General features: G+C 34.6%; 4 protein-coding genes across 6 annotated transcripts; 3 read left to right on the top strand and 1 right to left on the bottom strand.

Annotated features, from left to right (window-relative positions):
- The first annotated feature begins 535 nt into the window (after positions 1 to 535).
- On the top strand, positions 536 to 4987 carry LOC101506640 (probable inactive receptor-like protein kinase At3g56050). 3 transcript variants are annotated; one of them, XM_073368996.1, is made up of 10 exons: positions 536 to 799; positions 887 to 1025; positions 1626 to 1697; positions 1815 to 1958; positions 2113 to 2253; positions 2415 to 2893; positions 3057 to 3247; positions 3340 to 3472; positions 3594 to 4206; positions 4591 to 4987. In XM_073368996.1, exons 1-9 carry the CDS (start codon positions 688 to 690, stop codon positions 4187 to 4189), a joined length of 2007 nt encoding a protein of 668 aa, XP_073225097.1. In that variant the 5' UTR covers positions 536 to 687; the 3' UTR covers positions 4190 to 4206; positions 4591 to 4987. The 3 variants fall into 3 exon arrangements, with proteins under 3 accessions (XP_073225097.1, XP_073225096.1, XP_004500511.1); XM_073368995.1 differs by lacking the exon at positions 4591 to 4987 and adding an exon at positions 4307 to 4472; XM_004500454.4 differs by lacking the exon at positions 4591 to 4987 and having other exon boundaries at positions 537 to 799; positions 3594 to 4472.
- A 2242-nt stretch (positions 4988 to 7229) lies between these two features.
- On the top strand, positions 7230 to 7967 carry LOC101506005 (non-classical arabinogalactan protein 31). Its single transcript, XM_004500452.4, has one exon. It carries the CDS (start codon positions 7291 to 7293, stop codon positions 7816 to 7818), a length of 528 nt encoding a protein of 175 aa, XP_004500509.1. The 5' UTR covers positions 7230 to 7290; the 3' UTR covers positions 7819 to 7967.
- Positions 7968 to 8078: 111 nt separating this feature from the next.
- LOC101506321 (uncharacterized) lies at positions 8079 to 10750 on the bottom strand. The gene is made up of 5 exons (XM_004500453.4): positions 10531 to 10750; positions 10316 to 10460; positions 9973 to 10130; positions 9463 to 9547; positions 8079 to 9355 (listed from the first exon to the last, which is right to left on the bottom strand). The coding sequence occupies exons 1-5, from the start codon at positions 10614 to 10616 to the stop codon at positions 8366 to 8368; spliced, it is 1464 nt and encodes a 487-aa protein (XP_004500510.1). The 5' UTR covers positions 10617 to 10750; the 3' UTR covers positions 8079 to 8365.
- A 1001-nt stretch (positions 10751 to 11751) lies between these two features.
- LOC101505553 (uncharacterized) lies at positions 11752 to 18428 on the top strand. Its single transcript, XM_004500451.4, has 4 exons — positions 11752 to 12364; positions 13306 to 13791; positions 14531 to 15043; positions 17995 to 18428. Exons 1-4 carry the CDS (start codon positions 11846 to 11848, stop codon positions 18076 to 18078), a joined length of 1602 nt encoding a protein of 533 aa, XP_004500508.1. The 5' UTR covers positions 11752 to 11845; the 3' UTR covers positions 18079 to 18428.
- The last annotated feature ends 48 nt before the right edge of the window (positions 18429 to 18476 follow it).

The raw sequence follows: 18476 nt of genomic DNA, 5'->3' as shown, positions 1-18476 counted from the left end.
TAACTATCCATTTTTCCATATTTAGTTAGGTGTATAAATCTGATCATTAAACTATTTGAGAAAAAAACATAATTTTTTATAATCGACTTTATTTGCTTGAAAAGTTCAACTGCATAAATTGAATAAGAACTATCGTTTAATTTAGTAAAAATTAAATTGTTTTATAATCTAAGCATTAATTAAATATGCTAATGAAAAATATTTATTATTAAAAAAAAAGAAGATTCTTTTGAGGATTTTGATTGCACTTGGATTTTGACAAATAATAAAGTATTAATTAAGTATATTAATAATAATAATTATTCATTATTCAAAAAATATTAAATATTATATATTATTAAAATAAATTTTTTTATATTATCAGCACGATGTATATAATTTTTAAAAAATTATAATAATTCTAATTAAATATATGTTAGTATATCCGAATTAAATAAAAAAATAAAAGAGAATTATTCATGTACCAAAAAAAAAAAACAAAGAGAGAGAAAAGTTCGTTGATTTGTAGAGAACGCGCTTTTAAATATTAAGTTGTTTTTGAGTCCTACATCGTTTGCTTGGTTGGTGTAAGAACATAGTTTTGAGTTTTGACATTGTTTTCCCAATTTTTCTTTTTCGATACTTTTCATAACCGATTCACTTCTTGTGTAGTGTGTCTCTTTTAACAAAAGTAAAAATTACTCAAAAATGAGAAAGTGGAAATTCAGCTTCTTCAAGGATCTTCGTGCAGTTCTGTTCCTTGTATCGTTTTGTTTTTTGTTACAGAGCTTTGGTTTGTGCTGTTCTTTGAATGATGAAGGTAAAAGGGATTTATAGTTTGTGGAATTTTGTGTTCTAGTGGTTAATTGTTGAAAAGATGAAAACTGAGTTGTATTTTTATTTGCAGGTAAAGCTCTTTTGAAGTTCAAGCAGGGAATTGTGAGTGACCCTTTTGATGCTTTGTCAAATTGGGTTGATGATGAAGTAGAGGTTGACCCTTGTAATTGGTTTGGGGTTGAGTGTTCTGATGGAAGAGTTGTGGTCTTGTAAGTGCTGATTTTCTGATATGTTTTTTGTGAAATTGATTATGCATTTTTATGTGATTTCCTGATCTGATTAATTTTATGGCTGGAGATAGAACATAGATAGGAAAAAATGAATAAATTGTTCGAACTTGCACTAGTCCACACTTTAGATGTCTGGTTTTGGATAGCTATGAAGCATTGACACAAACAGAAACCAACACTCATAATAATTTGGGAAAAAATGAAAGTGATTGTATTTAACATGCTCTATCATATCGGTGTTGGACATCAACACATATCAAACACTTAGATAAACTTTCAATCTCAAGTGTTGGTATTGCATAGTTGGATAGTGATGTGGCTTGAATAGTGGTTATAAGTTTTATGGTTGATCATCCAGGACCAAACCCAAATTCTAATAGTTTAGTCATTCGATCAATTCCATTGATAGTTGATTATATCATTTACAAATTATGAAGACCATTTTTCAGTTAAATCAATTTACAAGTGTTCAACTTGTTGGTTAGATTGTATTAGTAGCATGCTGCCTGCTTTTTATTGTTATTAAATTTTGAGGTAGAGTTGGAGTTTTGAATCATGAGAGGATATTTTGTTGTTCAGGAATTTGAAAGACCTTTGTCTTGAAGGAAATCTAGCACATGAGCTTGGGAGCCTTGTACACATAAAGTCCATGTAAATAATTTTCTTTTATCCAATTGCTTTGTTTATTGTAATTTTTAGCTACTTAATAATTTCAGTTTCCATAATTGTTAAGTTGTTTTATAACATTGAGACAAATATGTTGTGCAGAGTTTTGCGGAATAATTCTTTTCATGGGATCATTCCTAAAGGAATTCTACGCTTGAAGGGATTGGAGGTTTTGGATTTGGGCTACAACAACTTCAGTGGACCTCTACCTAAAGATATTGGGAGTAATATCTCACTAACAATCCTGTAGGATATTATAATCTTTGAACAGTTCAATTTTCATATTTTTTAAAACTTGTTTTGCTACTATGAAGCTGAGTACATAGTTGCAAATTTCTTTGAACAGTTCAATTTTCTTCTTTGAACTTCTTTGAACAGTTCAATTTTGTTTTTATTGCAGTTTGCTGGACAACAATGATCTTCTTCATGGTTTCTCTCATGAAATTAATGAATTGACAATGCTTTCTGAATCTCAAGTAGACGAAAACCAGCTAGTTAGTGCAGGAAAATTGCCAGGTTGTACAGGAAGATCTGCCAAATGGTATGTCATTAAGCATTTGAAATGTGTCATCTCTAGTCTAGACTTATATGCTATGAGTTTCTTTTGCATATTCATTATTCTCTTTTTCTCCATATTCTAAGTTGTGTCTATTTTATTCAACTATATACCATAATCTTAACTCTTGTGTCATTTTTTTTAAGGCATATTCGCCAAAGTAGAGAAGGTGTTCGGAGCCTACTGCAGAAAAGTATTCCTGCTCGTGATGATCCTCATAATCGTGCAGCGATTCTTCCTGATAGCCCTTCTCTTTTGCCTTCTCCATCACCATCACCATCACCATCACCATCTCCATCTCCATCTCCATCTTCATCTTCATCTCCATCTCCATCACCTTCCCCATCTGTCTCAAAAAGACCACCAATAGTGACGAAGCCACCCACCCTGGATCAAAATGTTTCTGATTCTCCTTCTCCCCGGCCTGCACAAGGCTCTATACCACTATCCAAAAGCAACTCATCAAAGAAAGGTCACATGCCTATTTTGGCTGGGGTTGCGGGTGGTGCTGTATTTATTATCATTTCAATCATTGTCTTATATCTTTGTAAAACAAACAAGGTCGCTACCGTTAAACCATGGGTAACAGGATTAAGTGGACAACTTCAAAAGGCATTTGTGACAGGTAAATCTAAGCATCTATCCTTTTAAATATAAGAAGTAAAGTGATGTCATCAAATTGATCCGGCTTTAATGATTACAGTTCCTTGACTTGTGCTGTATTGCTTTTGTTTCACAATGTAAGATTCCTGTCTTTGTACATGAATAACCGAGTTTTATGTTTTCAGGTGTGCCAAAGCTAAAGAGATCAGAGCTCGAAGCAGCATGTGAAGATTTTAGTAATGTAATTGATACTTCGCCCACTGGTACAGTTTACAAAGGGACTCTATCTAGCGGTGTCGAAATAGCTGTGGCCTCTGTTACAGTGACATCATTGAAAAATTGGTCAAAGACTTCAGAAGTCCAATTTCGTAAGAAGGTATTATCATGAAAAATTAAACTAAATTATCTCTAGATTTTTCAACTCAGCACTGCTATTGAAATTAACATTTTAAGCAATTATGAAATCAGATTGATTCATTATCAAAGATGAACCACAAGAATTTTGCAAATCTCCTCGGATATTGCGAAGAAGACTTGCCTTTCACCAGAATGGTAGTTTTTGAGTATGCCCCAAATGGAACACTTTTTGAACATTTACACAGTGAGTACCTACCACTTTAGTGTTACTATTATTTAGCAAGAATAGTTGCTTCTATGCATTTTTTCTTATCCTTTTAAGTTGGAAACTGGATGATTTTTTTTTATCATGTTGGAAATCGCAGTAAAAGAAGCTGAGCATTTGGATTGGGGAACAAGACTTCGAGTCGCGATCGGCATGGCTTACTGCCTGCAACATATGCACCAGTTGGACCCTCCTCTGGCCCATAGCAACCTAAATTCTTCATCTGTCCAACTCACCGAAGATTATGCTGCCAAAATCTCAGATTTGAGTTTCTTGAACGAAATAGCTTCGTCCGATGTAAAAGCTGCTGCAAGGAAACTCGCGGACACGACATTAGCAAGTAACATTTACAGCTTTGGTATTACATTACTCGAAATGATAACGGGCCGTCTTCCTTATTCCATGGATAATAAAGACGGCTCACTTGAAAAGTGGGCTTTACACTATTTACAAGGGAACCAGCTTCTCAAAGAACTAGTTGATCCAACACTTGCATCCTTTCAAGAAGAACAACTAGTACAAATTTCTGATTTGATTAAGTCTTGTGTCCATGCTAATCAAGATCAAAGACCAACAATAAAACAAGTTTGTGAGAGATTAAGAGAGATAACAAAAATAAGTCCTGAAGTAGCTGTTCCAAAACTTTCACCACTTTGGTGGGCAGAACTTGAGATTGCTTCGGTAGATGCCAGCTGAAATCACGAAAGCGGATTGTAAGTATGGAGTTTTTATCATTCTCATCCTTTTTCCAATGGTGATGGCTCTATAAAAAAGTACTCACCTGTAAATTGATATCTATTGTATCTCTTGTAGGAGAGTGGCAAATCATATGTACATAAGGGAGATAACAAAAACCCATTTTTTGGTTGCTTTGTTTAATTATTATGGTTTATGGAATTGCAGTAACAAAAGGGTGTCATAGATCAGTTAATTTCATTTGTTCAATTGTATGGTTGATTAAAGATATTTTTTTATTATAGTTCTTGATGGCAAATTAGCAATAATATGATTTTGGTTGAAACTGCAAGGGCTTGAACAAAATCACGGTGCTACTGTGATTTCCTAACCTCACTGTGATTTCAAACAATTTGTTACAGAACAACAAATAGTTCAACAGTCATACTCCTGCCCATGTGTCACATGTCACGTGTCATGAGGTTTCAAGGTGGGAAATTTCAAGTTTGATGATATTGAAGGACAAAGTCAAAGTCTTCTCGAGGGCTTTGTTAAGTTATATGATTAATTGATTATAAGTATAAAGTATAAAAAAACAAGGTTTATACTTTATATAAGAAAATGGCATCTACAATCTGCCAAGCTGTAGTGTGCCAAATGGATGGCATAAAATTTGCATGACAAAAGCATAGTTGAAGATAAATGGCTTTTGTCCATAATATGATTGATTGATGGAGGCTCTTTGTTACAAACGCCACTTGCTTTTGCAATACGACAGTTACTATTAAAATTGAAAATGACAACATACTTGACCCAACATTTTGCATTTTGCACATCCTTTTCTATTACTAGTTCTTGTTCTAGAGAAGAAAAATCAACCACCACAATGAATACTGGGTCAATAATATTAATAGCATTCGGATTTCATTTTTAAAATAAAAGTTTAATACTAGTATAAATAAATTTTACACAATTGTTCTATTTTATATTTTTATTTATTATATCTTGGCACACCTACTTGCCATTTTTAAGAAACAATATCACGATATAGCAAAATGGTTAAATGTGATCAATTATCTATATCAAATATGTTTAGTGTGTGTATATAAAATTTTGATCTTTTGCAATTGAGATGTATAGACTTCCTATTTGGTCGCCAGTTAATCAATTGATAGAGATGGAAAACATAATTTAACTTTTATCTGGACATTGTGAGTACTCGAATTTATTTAGAGTACTCATTCAACATCTGTGGCAAAGCTAACTTAATTTTTATGAATGGGTTAAATATATATATAAAAAATAAAAAATATTTTAAAAAATTAATTTACTTTTATATCTTTTAAAATTAATATATTGATAATGAAAATGTTAATTACATTAAGAATTATAATGTTCTATGAATGTAGTTCAGTTGATGAATTAAGTTAAACGGATTTTATGTCAGAAGTCCCGAATTAGATCATGTAAAATTAACATAATCTAACAATAACTAAACATTTTCATATCATAACAACAACAACAACAAAAAACTTATATAACCAATGAGACTATTTATAATGGAATTTCCTTTATTTGAATATTTAAGTGGGTCTCACACATACAGTTCATTTATAATTTTTTAATATGAGTATCTAAGCATCATATCTCCAATCCGGTGCCTCATAAAATATTATTAAATGTTCCACCAATAATTCTATATCACTGTATTTCAACAACATTCATTCATTTTAATACAATTTATAAAGTGGAACCCGTAACAAGAAAAGAAAAGAAACATACCCGTGTAAATAGACACCACAATTTTGAGGTGGTGTATCTAATAATTTCCAACAACAAAAAGTAGCTTTATTCAGAATTAGTGCTCAAAAAACAACTTATTCAATATCCAAACTGAGCTCCAATAGAAGATTGGGCCGATTAAATCTAGCAATAATAATTTAGAGAGTCGTCAACCAAGCACCCCCACCATTGTACCTGTCATCTCCTAAAACACATGAATTTTTTTTTTTTTTTAACATTTATAATAAGTTTCAAAATTAATAATTTCAGAAGTTTCAAATTTTTAAAATAAATAAATGTTCATCCGCCTTCTGATTTTACCTCCCTACCCTAAGAAAAATGAATCTTTTAATCTTGTATTTCACATCTCATTTGATCCAAAGAAAAATGAATCTTTTAATCTTGTATTAAATGATACCAACTTGTCAAACATGAATCAATTACCAATTATTATATTTATATAAACCCTAAACTCTAAATATATATATATATATATATAGACATTTATGAATGGACTTATTTATTTAATATTTTAGCCATTTTTTTTACTCTTATATTTAAATATTTTTTATTTTCAATTTTTCCTATCACATCACAAATATATCATATCTATTATATTTCTTGCTCTATTTCTTTCTCTCTCAAGATGTAGGATGAATATGCACTAAACATTTTCCTTATTTTTTGTCAACAATCATTGTTGTTATCTACTACATTTGTCCCTCAAAAATGTCAAAGTTGTTGATTTCACACAAACTAATGATAAATTATAAATAAAAAATACTCATGTATAAATTATCATAAATACAAAGTGAAAGATGACTTGACAAAGTGATTCACATGGTATTAATTACAAAGATAATTAGATAAAATAATTTAGAACAAATGCTTTTACTAATGTGAAGCATAATACATAGGGATGGAGTAAAATATTATGGTACATGTTCTTAAGTCTTAATTCAACTGACAAATATCGATACTGACGTCTTGTTCTGCATTCAAACTCGAGATCTCACAAATGTGTGTGAGTTAATAGTGGTATTTATCATCTATTCTACGGAAAAAATAAATTATAGTACATCATATATTTTGGCATTGCAAGAAATTTTATATACATGGCAAAAGGTGGCCTTCACGTACATAAGATTAAATATTATAATGTATGAAATACATTGGCAGCAGCATGATGGAAGGCACGTTGATCTACCCTATCAATTTAGTCAAGTCTCCATATTATCAATGAATATTAACCTATATATATATCAACCTATCAAAATGTTTTTCTTCAATTGCAAGCCTTGTCTCTACTTCTTCCTCAATCCGTCATACCCTTTGAGAAAATGGCTGGCACGCACTTCATCAGCATCATTTCTCTCTTGCTTCTCCTTGTGTCCTTTCCTTACACACAAGCTTATGAAAATAGTCCAAAAATAACAGAGAAGAAAATAGATGTAGTTGTGGAAACTACAGTGTACTGTCAAAGCTGTGAGCATTCTGGAACATGGTCTTTGACTGGAGCCAAGCCTATTCCTTCAGCCAAAGTAAGTGTTTCCTGCAAAACTCACAGAGGTCATGTTAGTTACTATAAGGTCTTTGAGACAAACAAAAATGGTTACCTCTATGCACCACTAGAAGGGTTCAAGATGCAGAATTATATACTAGATCATCCACTTCACTCTTGTTACGTGAAGCCTGTTTGGTCTCCTCTTGAGAGTTGTAGCCTTCTCACGAATGTTAATTACGGTTTGAATGGATCTCCGCTTCGTTATGATAACAAGAGATTGCGTGGAAGCAACTACGAAGCAGTTATATATGCTTCTGGTCCCTTGGCTTTCCATCCTCCAGATTGCTCAAAGACTCACTACTAATGCATTAAACAACTATGAATTACCCTTCACCAACCATTGAGATTCATTGACTTATTATTATGTTGTTGCTTTTATTTGTCTCTGTATTAAGTTTTGCATTCTTAAATTGTTTATGCTATCTCTTTTTATATATACTGAATTCAACGTTACTGCGGATAATTTACTTTCTGGTTTTTGGTGGAATTTTGATTGTTCACTTCATGTTCCATTAAAGTGCAAAAAGTTTGTAAAAGTCAGAAGTTTTTTTTCAAGAAAAGGAGTAATGAAACCTCTCATTTAATTATGCCACACAAAATCAACACAATTCTGCTTACAAATAAGAATTGGCACTCAGCAAACACATTGTTCCTACCCTAGTGGGTTGGCTTAATGGCACTACACACTAGGTATGCAGTGCACAAATGTGTACATTGTATTTTCAAGTGAGTCTCAGGTTCGAAGCTTGTGAAAAATGAATCCACCTGAAGAGGGGGTGAATTAGTACAAACTTACGACTAGTGTCAAAGGAGGAAACGTGTGGATATTCATCCACAAAACCACCTTGTTCCTAAAAATCCAAAGGCATATTAAACATCTTGTTAATGTCATCCATGGCTTCCTTTGTGTGGAGAGTTGGCTCAAATAAATCAGATTCCTTGGACTTTCCTAGCGATTTTGATAGTGGAGGATCTTGTTTCTGTTCAAGGTCATCAGCATCATCAGCAAGGATAGTAAACCCGCCGAATTCCTTTCCACTATTGTTTGATGGTGCTTTCTCCTGCTTCAATGATCTGTTTTTTCTAATGAAATCCATTGGCTTACCAAACATGTTATTTATGTCATTCATGGCTTCCTTCATGTTGATTGTGGGATCAACTAAACCATGGTGACAAACATTTTCCACCTCTGGTTCATCCGAAATGGCAGAACCAACAAATCTGCAAACAACTGTATCCTCTCTGAACTTCGAATTACGAGAGCTTGATGCATCCGTAACACTAGATTTTTTAGAAGGAACATCTTTTGGTCGGGGGAAAACAAAGCCATTTACTTTTGAAGCTGATGAAGTAGAACCTTCAGAATGTCCTTCATCATCAATATATATCTGGAGTGATTCTTGGTGAGGTTTGCTAGCCTCAGTTATGTGCTGAAGTGATAAGGAATCACTTGGTTTGATTCCATTGTCCAAGTTTTCATCAACAAAAACTTCGAAGTTGTTATTTGTACCGCGATTTTCTTTTGAATTGTTTTTATGTGATTTCCTGGCCATAGCAACAGTCTCTAATGGCTCACTGAACATGCTGTTAATGGCATTCATGGCCTCCTTCATATTTATTGTAGGATCCACCAGTCCATGATGGCATGCATCTTCTGCTTCAGACTTTCCATCCATGGCAGTGTCAACAAACTTGACTACAACAACTGTATCATCACCACGAAATCTCCTGTTCTCATCAGTTTTAGCCTTTACGCGTCTATCATCAGCTAAATCTTTATTTACAGAACTTGCGATACTATTTGTAGACAGGGGCCTCCTGGCAGCTCTCATTTCCTGATGCTGTATGACATTTTTTGTTCAAATTAGCTACAGTGAATGCACCATGTACCATGAATAATAGATGCTAAAAACATGTATGAACACATAAAGGAAAAGTTGGTCACTACCTGAATTTTCTTCTTGTTCTTGCGCTTCATGCGTTGAAGAAATTGTTCATAAGATTTCTGCAATTCATCCACAGGATCCGCAAGACTATATTCAACAATAGGGACCAGGTAAACATGACTTGTGTAGATTTTGGAGAGAAAAAAAAGGGAATCTCATACCAATAAAAGAACTAGATAGTCATTTGCTGTGTCAATATGCTAAATTGAAAACAATTCATGTACCAAGTTTCAAGCATAATCTAATGAAAATTTGGTGCTAGTTTTTGTGTTCCTATTTCCTAAAAACAAGCATTGGAATAAATTAAACCAAGTGGTTGATAGGTTCCAGTGAAAGGTGAATCGTTCAGGAGAACCCGAATTTGAATTTTGACTCTGAACAATAATTGGTCAGACTATATTAATCTCCTCACTAAACTCCGGATTACCATGAATCATTTCCTCTAAGAACAAAAGGATTAAGACAAAAACAAAATCACAAGAATAAATTGAATAGTTGAGCAGAGAACTTACTTCTTCACTCCCATATGGTACATTTTCTCTGCCTCCTCATACTTCTTACTCTTCTCGTAGTAAAGAGCATATGCTTGATAGAATTGACAACGTTTTGTTCCAATTTGATTAACCTCCATGGTTCTCAATAGTGTTATCGGATCATCCACAAAATCCATCTATCAATTAGAGAGGCAAAAAAATCACTATAACATTTCACTATCTCTTTGTTTCAACCTAATCATAAAGTTCCTAAATCTAACATGATAACACAAAAAAAAAAAAAAAAACTATACTTTAATCATAATTTCCCTAACCCCATTTTCGAAACCTCTAATTTTTTAAAAGGGGGTGATTCAGTTACCAAGTGGAGCCAAACACGAAGATAACGCATGTCGTTTTTGTAGCGTCGATCGAGCTCGAATGTTTGGGCGCATTTCTGCAAGAACTCGGGTAGTTTTTCCTTGAGGGGTTTTGAGGGAAGACTGTCCTTCATTTTTCGGATCCCTCTGCAGCATTCAAAATGAGTGAGTATTGAAAAAACTGAACAGGAGAGAGATAGAGAGAGACGAGGAATACCGGAGCCAAGGAAGAAGAGGGTCTTTGCCGGTGTAGGTGTTTATATCTGAAATTAAGGAAGATAAGAGTTCATCAACGTTCGCCATTTCAGAAGGGAATCGGTGGCGGTTGTCGTGGCGGTGACACGGTGGTCCTAATTTGAATTTGTATCTGAGCGCCTATGCAACTCTCTTTAAAATGAGTTCATTCTTTTTTATTTTTGCGTTGTAGTATTTCTCTCTTTGTTTTTTGGATGAAGATGGTTATGGTACGGGCTGGCTAAATTTCAGCTCGAAAATGATGGCCCAATTTAGGCCCGAAAGTAATTGGACTCACAAGAATGATACCCCTCACTTTTTACCTCTACCCCATGCTTTATAAATGATCAATTTTATCCCTGTCAATTTTATTGAAAATTTATGGATCCATTTTTGACCTACTAAATTTTTCGTTTTTAAACATTTCAATTGATAATAAATTTATTTTCAAAATTTTCTGTAAACAAAAAATAAGTTAAAAAAAAAATTTACTTATAAAATTTTTCGATTTTAAATTTTCAGTAGACAAAAAAAGTGGACAAAATTTTTTATAGACAAAAAAAAATTGAAAAAAAATTTCTAATGATAAAAAATGATAAAGTTGTTTAAAATAAATGTATGATATAAACTCATAAATTTTAACTAATTTGAAATTAAGATTAACCAACTCTTGATTTCTTATAAATTTAAGTGTATCAATTGATAACTACCTTAATTTGCAAAGTTGTATGATTCTTTAAGTTTTTTTAGATTTCAATTTAATTTTATAAGTTTTTTTTGTTGTATTTTGATCATTAAAATTATAAATTCTTTTATGTCAATTTTTTATTTGACTATTGCCAAATGTTTCTTAAATTTATACTATATTTTGATGATTAGTCTTCTTAATCAACAAAAAGAAGATGAAAGTAAGAAAAATATCAATTTAAAAATAAAAATTGATAAAAAATAATATAATAAAATGTTCAATATTTATAATTTAAAAGATTGAAATAGAATATAAAAAATTAAACGATAAAATATATTAAAAAAATAATGAAATATAAACAAAACAAAAATGATTTAAGAGATAAGTAAAATTTAAAAAATAATTCAAAAATCAAAATAGAATGATAAAGAGAAATTAAAGAAATAAAATTAAATATAAAATAAAATTAACTTAAGCGACAAAAATGTAATTTTGACTTAAAAAAAAAAAACTGAACATTTTTGTGCGTTGATTGTACTCACTCCTCTTTCATCTCACCAACCATACAAGCAAAGTAGCGAACTGCATCGGAAACCGATCAAATCAAATTATGGAAGAAAACTCAGAACAAGACAACATCCACCAAACCCAACGCCCCTCTGAAGAACAAAACGACGACTACGACCAAGAAGACGAAGATGAAGAAGAATACGACGACGACGACGAAGACGTCGTCGTTTTGGAGGAACCCACTCACCGAACCCCCCAATCCCCATTGTCCCGTCTCAGAGAACAGAAATTCAAGCTTGAAACCCTTTCCCGACGACTTTCATCGGAGCTAGTCCCAATCCGAGTCCACGACGTTCTTATTCGCGGCAACACCAAGACCAAAGACTGGGTGATCGAAGCCGAAATCAAGGGAATCGAGAATGCCACTACCATGCAGGAACTCATTCGCGCATCCGAAATCGCACTCGCTAGGCTTCAGAATCTCGGTGTTTTCGATTCTAGCAAGCTAAGACTCGAGCCTGGACCGCCGGAGTTGCCTAACACTGCCAATGTCGTCATCGACATCGTTGAGGCTGTTAACAAAACCTCCGGTGAATTCGGTGTTTATACCAAACCATCGGTACAATCTCATTCTCAATTTTTTTTTCTTCCAATCTGATGCTGAAAGTGCTCTAGATTCAATTAGGACATTGTAAAGAATTTTGTAATTAGACATGTTTAATATTTGAGCTTGTTGTAGTTATTAATGAAAATGGTAGTTTACATGAGAATGATTGAGGTTGTATGGAAGCTTTTTATTTCTAATGCTTAGTGTTTTCTAGCTCAACAGAACAGCAATCCTTTAACTTTAAGGAGAAGAAAAATGTTTATGCTGTAGATAGTTATTAAGACAATGTTAAGAATTTAAGCGTCTGTAATGTGTTTGTATTAATATTTAGAAAGGAATAGCAGAGAGACTAGGTGTTGGTTCACTATGTTCATCCTTGGACTAGGAATAGGAAGCTTTTGGATTTGCATTTTGCATCAAAAGTGTCACTGCTATTAATTTTTTGGATTAGAAATCATGATTTTACTCTCACTTGTAGTTGGGGTTGCTAATATGCAGTATCGGAATAGGACTATTATATTTTAATTTAATCTCCACCTGTTATTTGCATAAACTATTGGTTTGGTTGTTGAAGAGAACCCATTTTTCCTGCCCTTGGGGTGTTAGTGTCATATTTTAGTACAAGGTATGACAAATTGGCTGTCAATGCTCTATGGAGGCGGTACACATATAATGACCTGTCTTTTGAGAATTAAGTGTTTAATGGGATCAAACGTATCTGCTGCATGGCCTTTTAATGTGAGCTTTAAGCTTTTATACAGTTGCACCAAAACAAACAAATGTATTTTATTGTGTAGATGAATTTTCACCTACAATCTTTTTGCCTTGATAGATTAGCACATTTTTGTTTCAGTTATTGTTCTGTTGGAAGCTGTATATAGATCTGCTGAGTACTTGTTGGTTTCAATCTTCTAATATTTTTTCATTTTGGAATTTTGCCAATGCTTTTGTAGACTAGTTCTTGGACTGGTGAAGGTACTCTTAAGTACAAAAACTTGTTAGGTTATGGTGATCAATGGGATGCTTCTTTGGCTTACGGTGCCAGCCAAGCAACAGAGGTGAGTGTAGGGGTATATGCCCCTCGACTTAAAGGAACCTCAACTCCCATTGTAGCACGACTGTCCATGCTTTCCCAAGATTGGCAAGAATTTTCTTCATACAAAGAGCAGTTGTTGGGCATGTCTCTTGGCTTAATATCGACAAAGTACCATGACTTGGTATACACTCTTGGATGGCGTACCTTAACAGATCCATCACAAATGTCGTCCAGGTCTATAAGGAGGCAGCTTGGGCATGGTTTGCTATCATCTTTGAAGTATACGTTTAAAATTGATAGAAGAAACTCAGCAATTAGGCCTACAAAAGGACATGCTTTTGTTTCTACCACTCACCTTGGTGGCCTTACACCAGACCATCGGAGCTTGCGGTTTCTGCGTCAGGTGCAATTAAATCCTTTTCTTGTCCTTTAGTTATTCTGCTGCAATGTAATTGTATGCATCCTGAATAAAACAATAATGTTTCTGTCTAGTTATATAGCAGTATAGTAATAATTAAAATAGCTTTGTGTGTGCTGGAATTTTCAAATTGATGCAGACCCAATTTTTTGTAAAATATTAATTAACTTGAGGATTATTCTATCTGGGTTAAAACTAGATTTTTTGGGCATGGGCATATTCCACTTCCTTGGACATATGAAAAATTCAGAACCTGATCGGCTGTTTCAATAGCTGAAAATCTGTAGTAACATACTTCTGTTCCTATCTATCTTGACATCATTAAATTTTAATTTTGTTAATTGTAGAAAGAGTACAGGTACTTGTTTGAGTTGTTTCACCCAATGAGGTCTTTCCATGTAACGAAAGGAAACATTTTGCTTTTCTTGAGCAGGGTGCTCATATGTTGAACTATATATTTTTGTTTATTCCCACTATTCATATCTTAAAAACTTGATTGTCTATAATGCAATGTAATTTTGTCACAATCTGCCTTGAAATTGAAAGTGATTTTGATTATGGTAAATGCTAAATATTGGGGGATGGAGACTATAATATATATGCATAACATAACAAGTTGTTACTGGAATAACTCTCATGCATCTTAATTCTTACTATTTCTTGTATGCTCTTCGGTTCTTTTATATTTTTTTCTGGACTAACTTGTTCGACTCGTTTTATGCAGGAGTTTGATGTTCGGTATGCTGTCCCCTTTGGGTTTTACAATACAGCTCTGAACCTAGGGATTTCTGCTGGTGCCGTTTTTCCATGGGGACAAGGTTTCATGAACAAGCCATCTCCCGTTCCTGAAAGGTTTTATTTGGGTGGTGACTTCTCTCCAGTTTGCACCCTAGGAGGGCCAATAACATTGTGGGGATTTAAAACTAGGGGATTAGGTCCGGCTGAACCACGAAGACAAAGCAGAGATGTATTTAATGATGACAATAATGATTCCTCTAAATGGGACTTCATTGGAGGAGATCTTGCTGTTACAGCTTTTGCAGACCTCTCTTTTGATCTTCCAATTAGGTGGTTAAGAGAACACGGGATCCATGGCCATGTTTTTGCTGGTGCTGGGAATACCGCTAAATTAACTCAGAATGAATATAAGAACTTCTCTCCTCGGAAGTTTTTAGATTCCTTTCGAACATCAGTGGGATGTGGATTTGTTGTTCCCACTAGACTTTTCCGCCTAGAGGTTAGCTTCTGCTTCAATGTCTTTATATTTAATTAGGCAGGAGGTCAAGCTAACCTATTTTGGTTTTAGGTTTATGGAGTGGGGTGAGTGAGGAAATATAAAGAATTAGGGGTATTCAATCTTATTTGTTATGTTTAGACGTTGGGATAGTTGCGTAGTTTCTCCTTTTTGTTTTCCTTAAGATTTGGTTCTGAATTGAGCAATTAATATTTGCCCATAAAGTTATCTTTACCAAAACGTGATCCAAGATTTGAATTTATTGTGAAGCATTTACTCGAGTGATTTGTGTGTATTATACTGTTAGGATATGCAAATAGGGATAATTAGGAGTTTGTTAGTAGTTGTGTTCCTAGGTTGTTAGTAGTGGTATAGGTGTACCTGCTTTGGTGTTTCTAATATTAGTTTGTTATCTAGGACCTAATCCCTACCCTAATGTACCGAAAGTCTTTAAATAAAGGCTTCCACCTCTTTAGAAAGGAGCTTTTTATCCACTTTAGAAGTGGAGTGGTGTAAACTATTGTAGGAGCGTATCCACTCTTGTGTATCATTTTCTTGGGAGAGGTTCTCTCTTATTATTTCTTATCTTTTCTTTCTAAATATTAGTGTTCTTCCTCTAAATTAAGGAATCCAATTCTTGGATTCCTAATAATTGGTCTGACCTGCTGGATCCAAAGGAGTGCCAGTGTGTATGGAATTGGAGGATTAGTGGGCTAAGAAGGCGGAGCTGCCCAACTTTTCAGGGACTGATCCTAGTGGGTGGATCGCAAAGGCTGAAAGGTTCTTTCTGAAGCATTAAATTCACGGGTTCGATAAAGTGCAGTGGGAGTTCATGAGCTTGGATGCATGGATACTAATTTGGTTTCGTTCTTGGGATCAAGAAAACCCAGACCCGACCTGGGAATCTTTTTGCATAGGTCTGATCCGCAGTTTTGGCAATCAAAAACTAGAAAACAAAGCCAAGAAGGGGAGTACAAGAGGCCCTTGAAGAAGCCACATCAGCAAATCAGCGGTGTACTGCAAGGGGGTTGCCGTCGTAAAACCAAGAACCATCAGAAAAATCAGAATGAATAAAGAGTGGGAAGTTAACAGAGCAAGAATCGATGAAGAAAGATTCAGAAAAGGAAGAAAACCCAGTCTCGCGTTTGTGGTTGATGAAGGAAACATCACACGCCTTAAATGACCCGTTTGGTTGGATGAACAGTGCTAGGAAGTTCTTTTTGATTCAGAAAACTTATGAAGAAGATGAACGTTCTAACAAAGACTTAAATTCTGTAAATTTGGACATGGAGGAAATAATGTTTAGCGACAAACAAACAACAGTGGCAGAGGAAGAAGGAAGCCGCCACTGCATCCTGCGCAAAGGCAATGATTCTGTGTCCATTAAGATTCCGGCAAGCCTTGTGCCGTCGCCAGATTGGAAAGTGCAATTAGAAACAACAGGGATCGCAGTTATAGGGAAACCAACCACAAAGGAACTACATCTGATGGCTTATTCGCTGATTGTAGCTCCCCCATCGCCACCAAAACCACCAGACCTGAAGGACAGCAGCAACAAGCTGCCACATCTCAAGGTTCATCAATGGCATTGTTGCTTTCTCTTGTCTTGTCCTTGTGTATCGTCTATTTTTCTTTTTGCAGAGCTTTCCCCCGTTAAGCCATACTCTCGATGCAGCAAATGTTCTCTTCGATTCAAACTGTCTCGTTGTTCCTCACACTCGAAATTGTGGCTGAAAAGCTTCTCGAACATTTGCCTTCCGCCACCAACTTTGGTCTGTCCAATTCCGCGTTCGAGAAATCCGACACAACCAGATTGGTCCGACCGCCATTAAATAGAGGCCGTATTTTGTTGGGCAATTCAGAACTCAGCGGGTTTGCAGCTATGGTAGGAAAGTGCAAAAAAAGGTAATGTGAGAGTGCCTAAAGCTGAAGTTGAGTCCTCAACAATGGGATTCTGGAGGAAGTTTTTATTTTTATTTTTTTTATTTTTAACCATTGAACAAGAAGACTTTAGTATATGTCAACCTTGAGGACAAGTTTGTTTTGAAGAGGGGTGTAATGTTTGCAGCTATGGTAGGAAAGTGCAAAAAAAGGGAATATGAGAGTGCCTAAAGCTGAAGTTGAGTCCTCCACAATGGGATTCTGGAGGAAGTTTTTATTTTTTTTTAATTTTTAACCATTGAACAAGAAGACTTTAGTATATGTCAACCTTGAGGATAAGGTTGTTTTGAAGAGGGGTGTAATGTTAGGATATACAAATAGGGATAATGAGGAGTTTGTTAGTAGTTGTGTTCCTAGGTTGTTAGTAGTGGTATAGGTGGTACCTGCTTTGGTGTTTTTGTTATTAGTTAGTTATCTAGGACCTAATCCCTATCCTAATGTAACGAAAGTCTTTAAATAGAGGCTTCCACCCCTTTAGAAATGAGCTTTTTATCAACTTTAGAAATTGAGTGGTGTAAACCATTGTAGGAGCATATTCGCTCGTGTATCATTTTCTTGGGAGAGATTCTCTCTTATTATTTCTTATCTTTTTTTTCTAAATATTAGTGTTCTTCCTCTAAATCAAGGAATCCAATTCTTGGGTTCCTAACATATACTCTTTGCTTTATGTACTAATATAATTTAGGGTTTGTTTGGTTGGAGGAGTTTGGAGGGGAGGGGGGGAACTTTTTCACTCCCTCTATTGTTGGGGATTTGGAATGGAGGGGAGAGGGCTAAAATAATATAAACCATTTAAAATTTCTTTCGTCCCATGAACCAAACACAACCATTTAAAATCACTTCCCCCTCCTTTCCATTAAACTACCAGTTGTGGTTTAAAGGTCTCTCAAAGTATTGATTTCTTTTCTGATGTTGCCCTCTGCTGACCTCTCTTCTAATTTGGTATTTACTTGTTTTTTTTTTTATCAAGACTTTCTATGATTTCTTCACTAATATACTTCTCACTGTTTCAGGGTAACTACTACTACATACTCAAGCAGAATGAACAAGATCGTGGTAAAAATGGATTTAGGTTCAGCTTCTCAGCTCCTTCATAGAGGCTGGTTTCTCAACCGAGCTTTTTTTCTTTCTATGTAGTTCTCAAGCTTTAAACATTTATGCTGTCTGTCACGGGATGGCTAGTTATTTTGATTTCGTTGTCATTTAAAATCCAGACCGAAAATTGAGAAAAAGGCATTGTTTCAGATTTGGGGATTTAGAGGGATCAGATTTTGGAATAGGTATTACCCTTGGGGGATATAACATGTAGCCCATGCTCATCGCATGACAGAGGCAATGGTATTCAAAATTTATGCACTCTTGTACTGGCCTAGATTGGCACTAAGAACTCACAAACTTTGTTTGTTCAACTTAAATTGCAAATAATTCCTAACATCAGTTGAGGTCACCCTTGTGCGTATTTTGTGTATTATCTTTCAAATGATAAAACGGGAAA

The sequence above is a fragment of the Cicer arietinum genome, chromosome 5 (assembly GCF_000331145.2).
Source record: "Cicer arietinum cultivar CDC Frontier isolate Library 1 chromosome 5, Cicar.CDCFrontier_v2.0, whole genome shotgun sequence".
Lineage (NCBI taxonomy): Eukaryota > Viridiplantae > Streptophyta > Magnoliopsida > Fabales > Fabaceae > Cicer > Cicer arietinum.
This window is presented reverse-complemented; position numbering and strand designations above follow the sequence as displayed.

Bases quoted from the DNA above. Each gene is read 5' to 3' on its own strand.
- LOC101505553 (XM_004500451.4), top strand. From the start codon at position 11,846: ATGGAAGAAAACTCAGAACAAGACAACATCCACCAAACCCAACGCCCC. The intron at 12,365-13,305 runs GTACAATCTCAT...ATGCTTTTGTAG, and splicing joins GTGTTTATACCAAACCATCG to ACTAGTTCTTGGACTGGTGA. The intron at 13,792-14,530 runs GTGCAATTAAAT...CGTTTTATGCAG, and splicing joins GCTTGCGGTTTCTGCGTCAG to GAGTTTGATGTTCGGTATGC.
- LOC101506005 (XM_004500452.4), top strand. From the start codon at position 7,291: ATGGCTGGCACGCACTTCATCAGCATCATTTCTCTCTTGCTTCTCCTT.
- LOC101506640 (XM_073368996.1), top strand. From the start codon at position 688: ATGAGAAAGTGGAAATTCAGCTTCTTCAAGGATCTTCGTGCAGTTCTG. The intron at 800-886 runs GTAAAAGGGATT...TTTTATTTGCAG, and splicing joins CTGTTCTTTGAATGATGAAG to GTAAAGCTCTTTTGAAGTTC. The intron at 3,248-3,339 runs GTATTATCATGA...TTATGAAATCAG, and splicing joins AAGTCCAATTTCGTAAGAAG to ATTGATTCATTATCAAAGAT.
- LOC101506321 (XM_004500453.4), bottom strand. From the start codon at position 10,616: ATGGCGAACGTTGATGAACTCTTATCTTCCTTAATTTCAGATATAAAC. The intron at 10,461-10,530 runs GTATTCCTCGTC...TGAATGCTGCAG, and splicing joins CCTCTTCTTCCTTGGCTCCG to AGGGATCCGAAAAATGAAGG. The intron at 9,548-9,972 runs GTAAGTTCTCTG...TGTTGAATATAG, and splicing joins TACCATATGGGAGTGAAGAA to TCTTGCGGATCCTGTGGATG.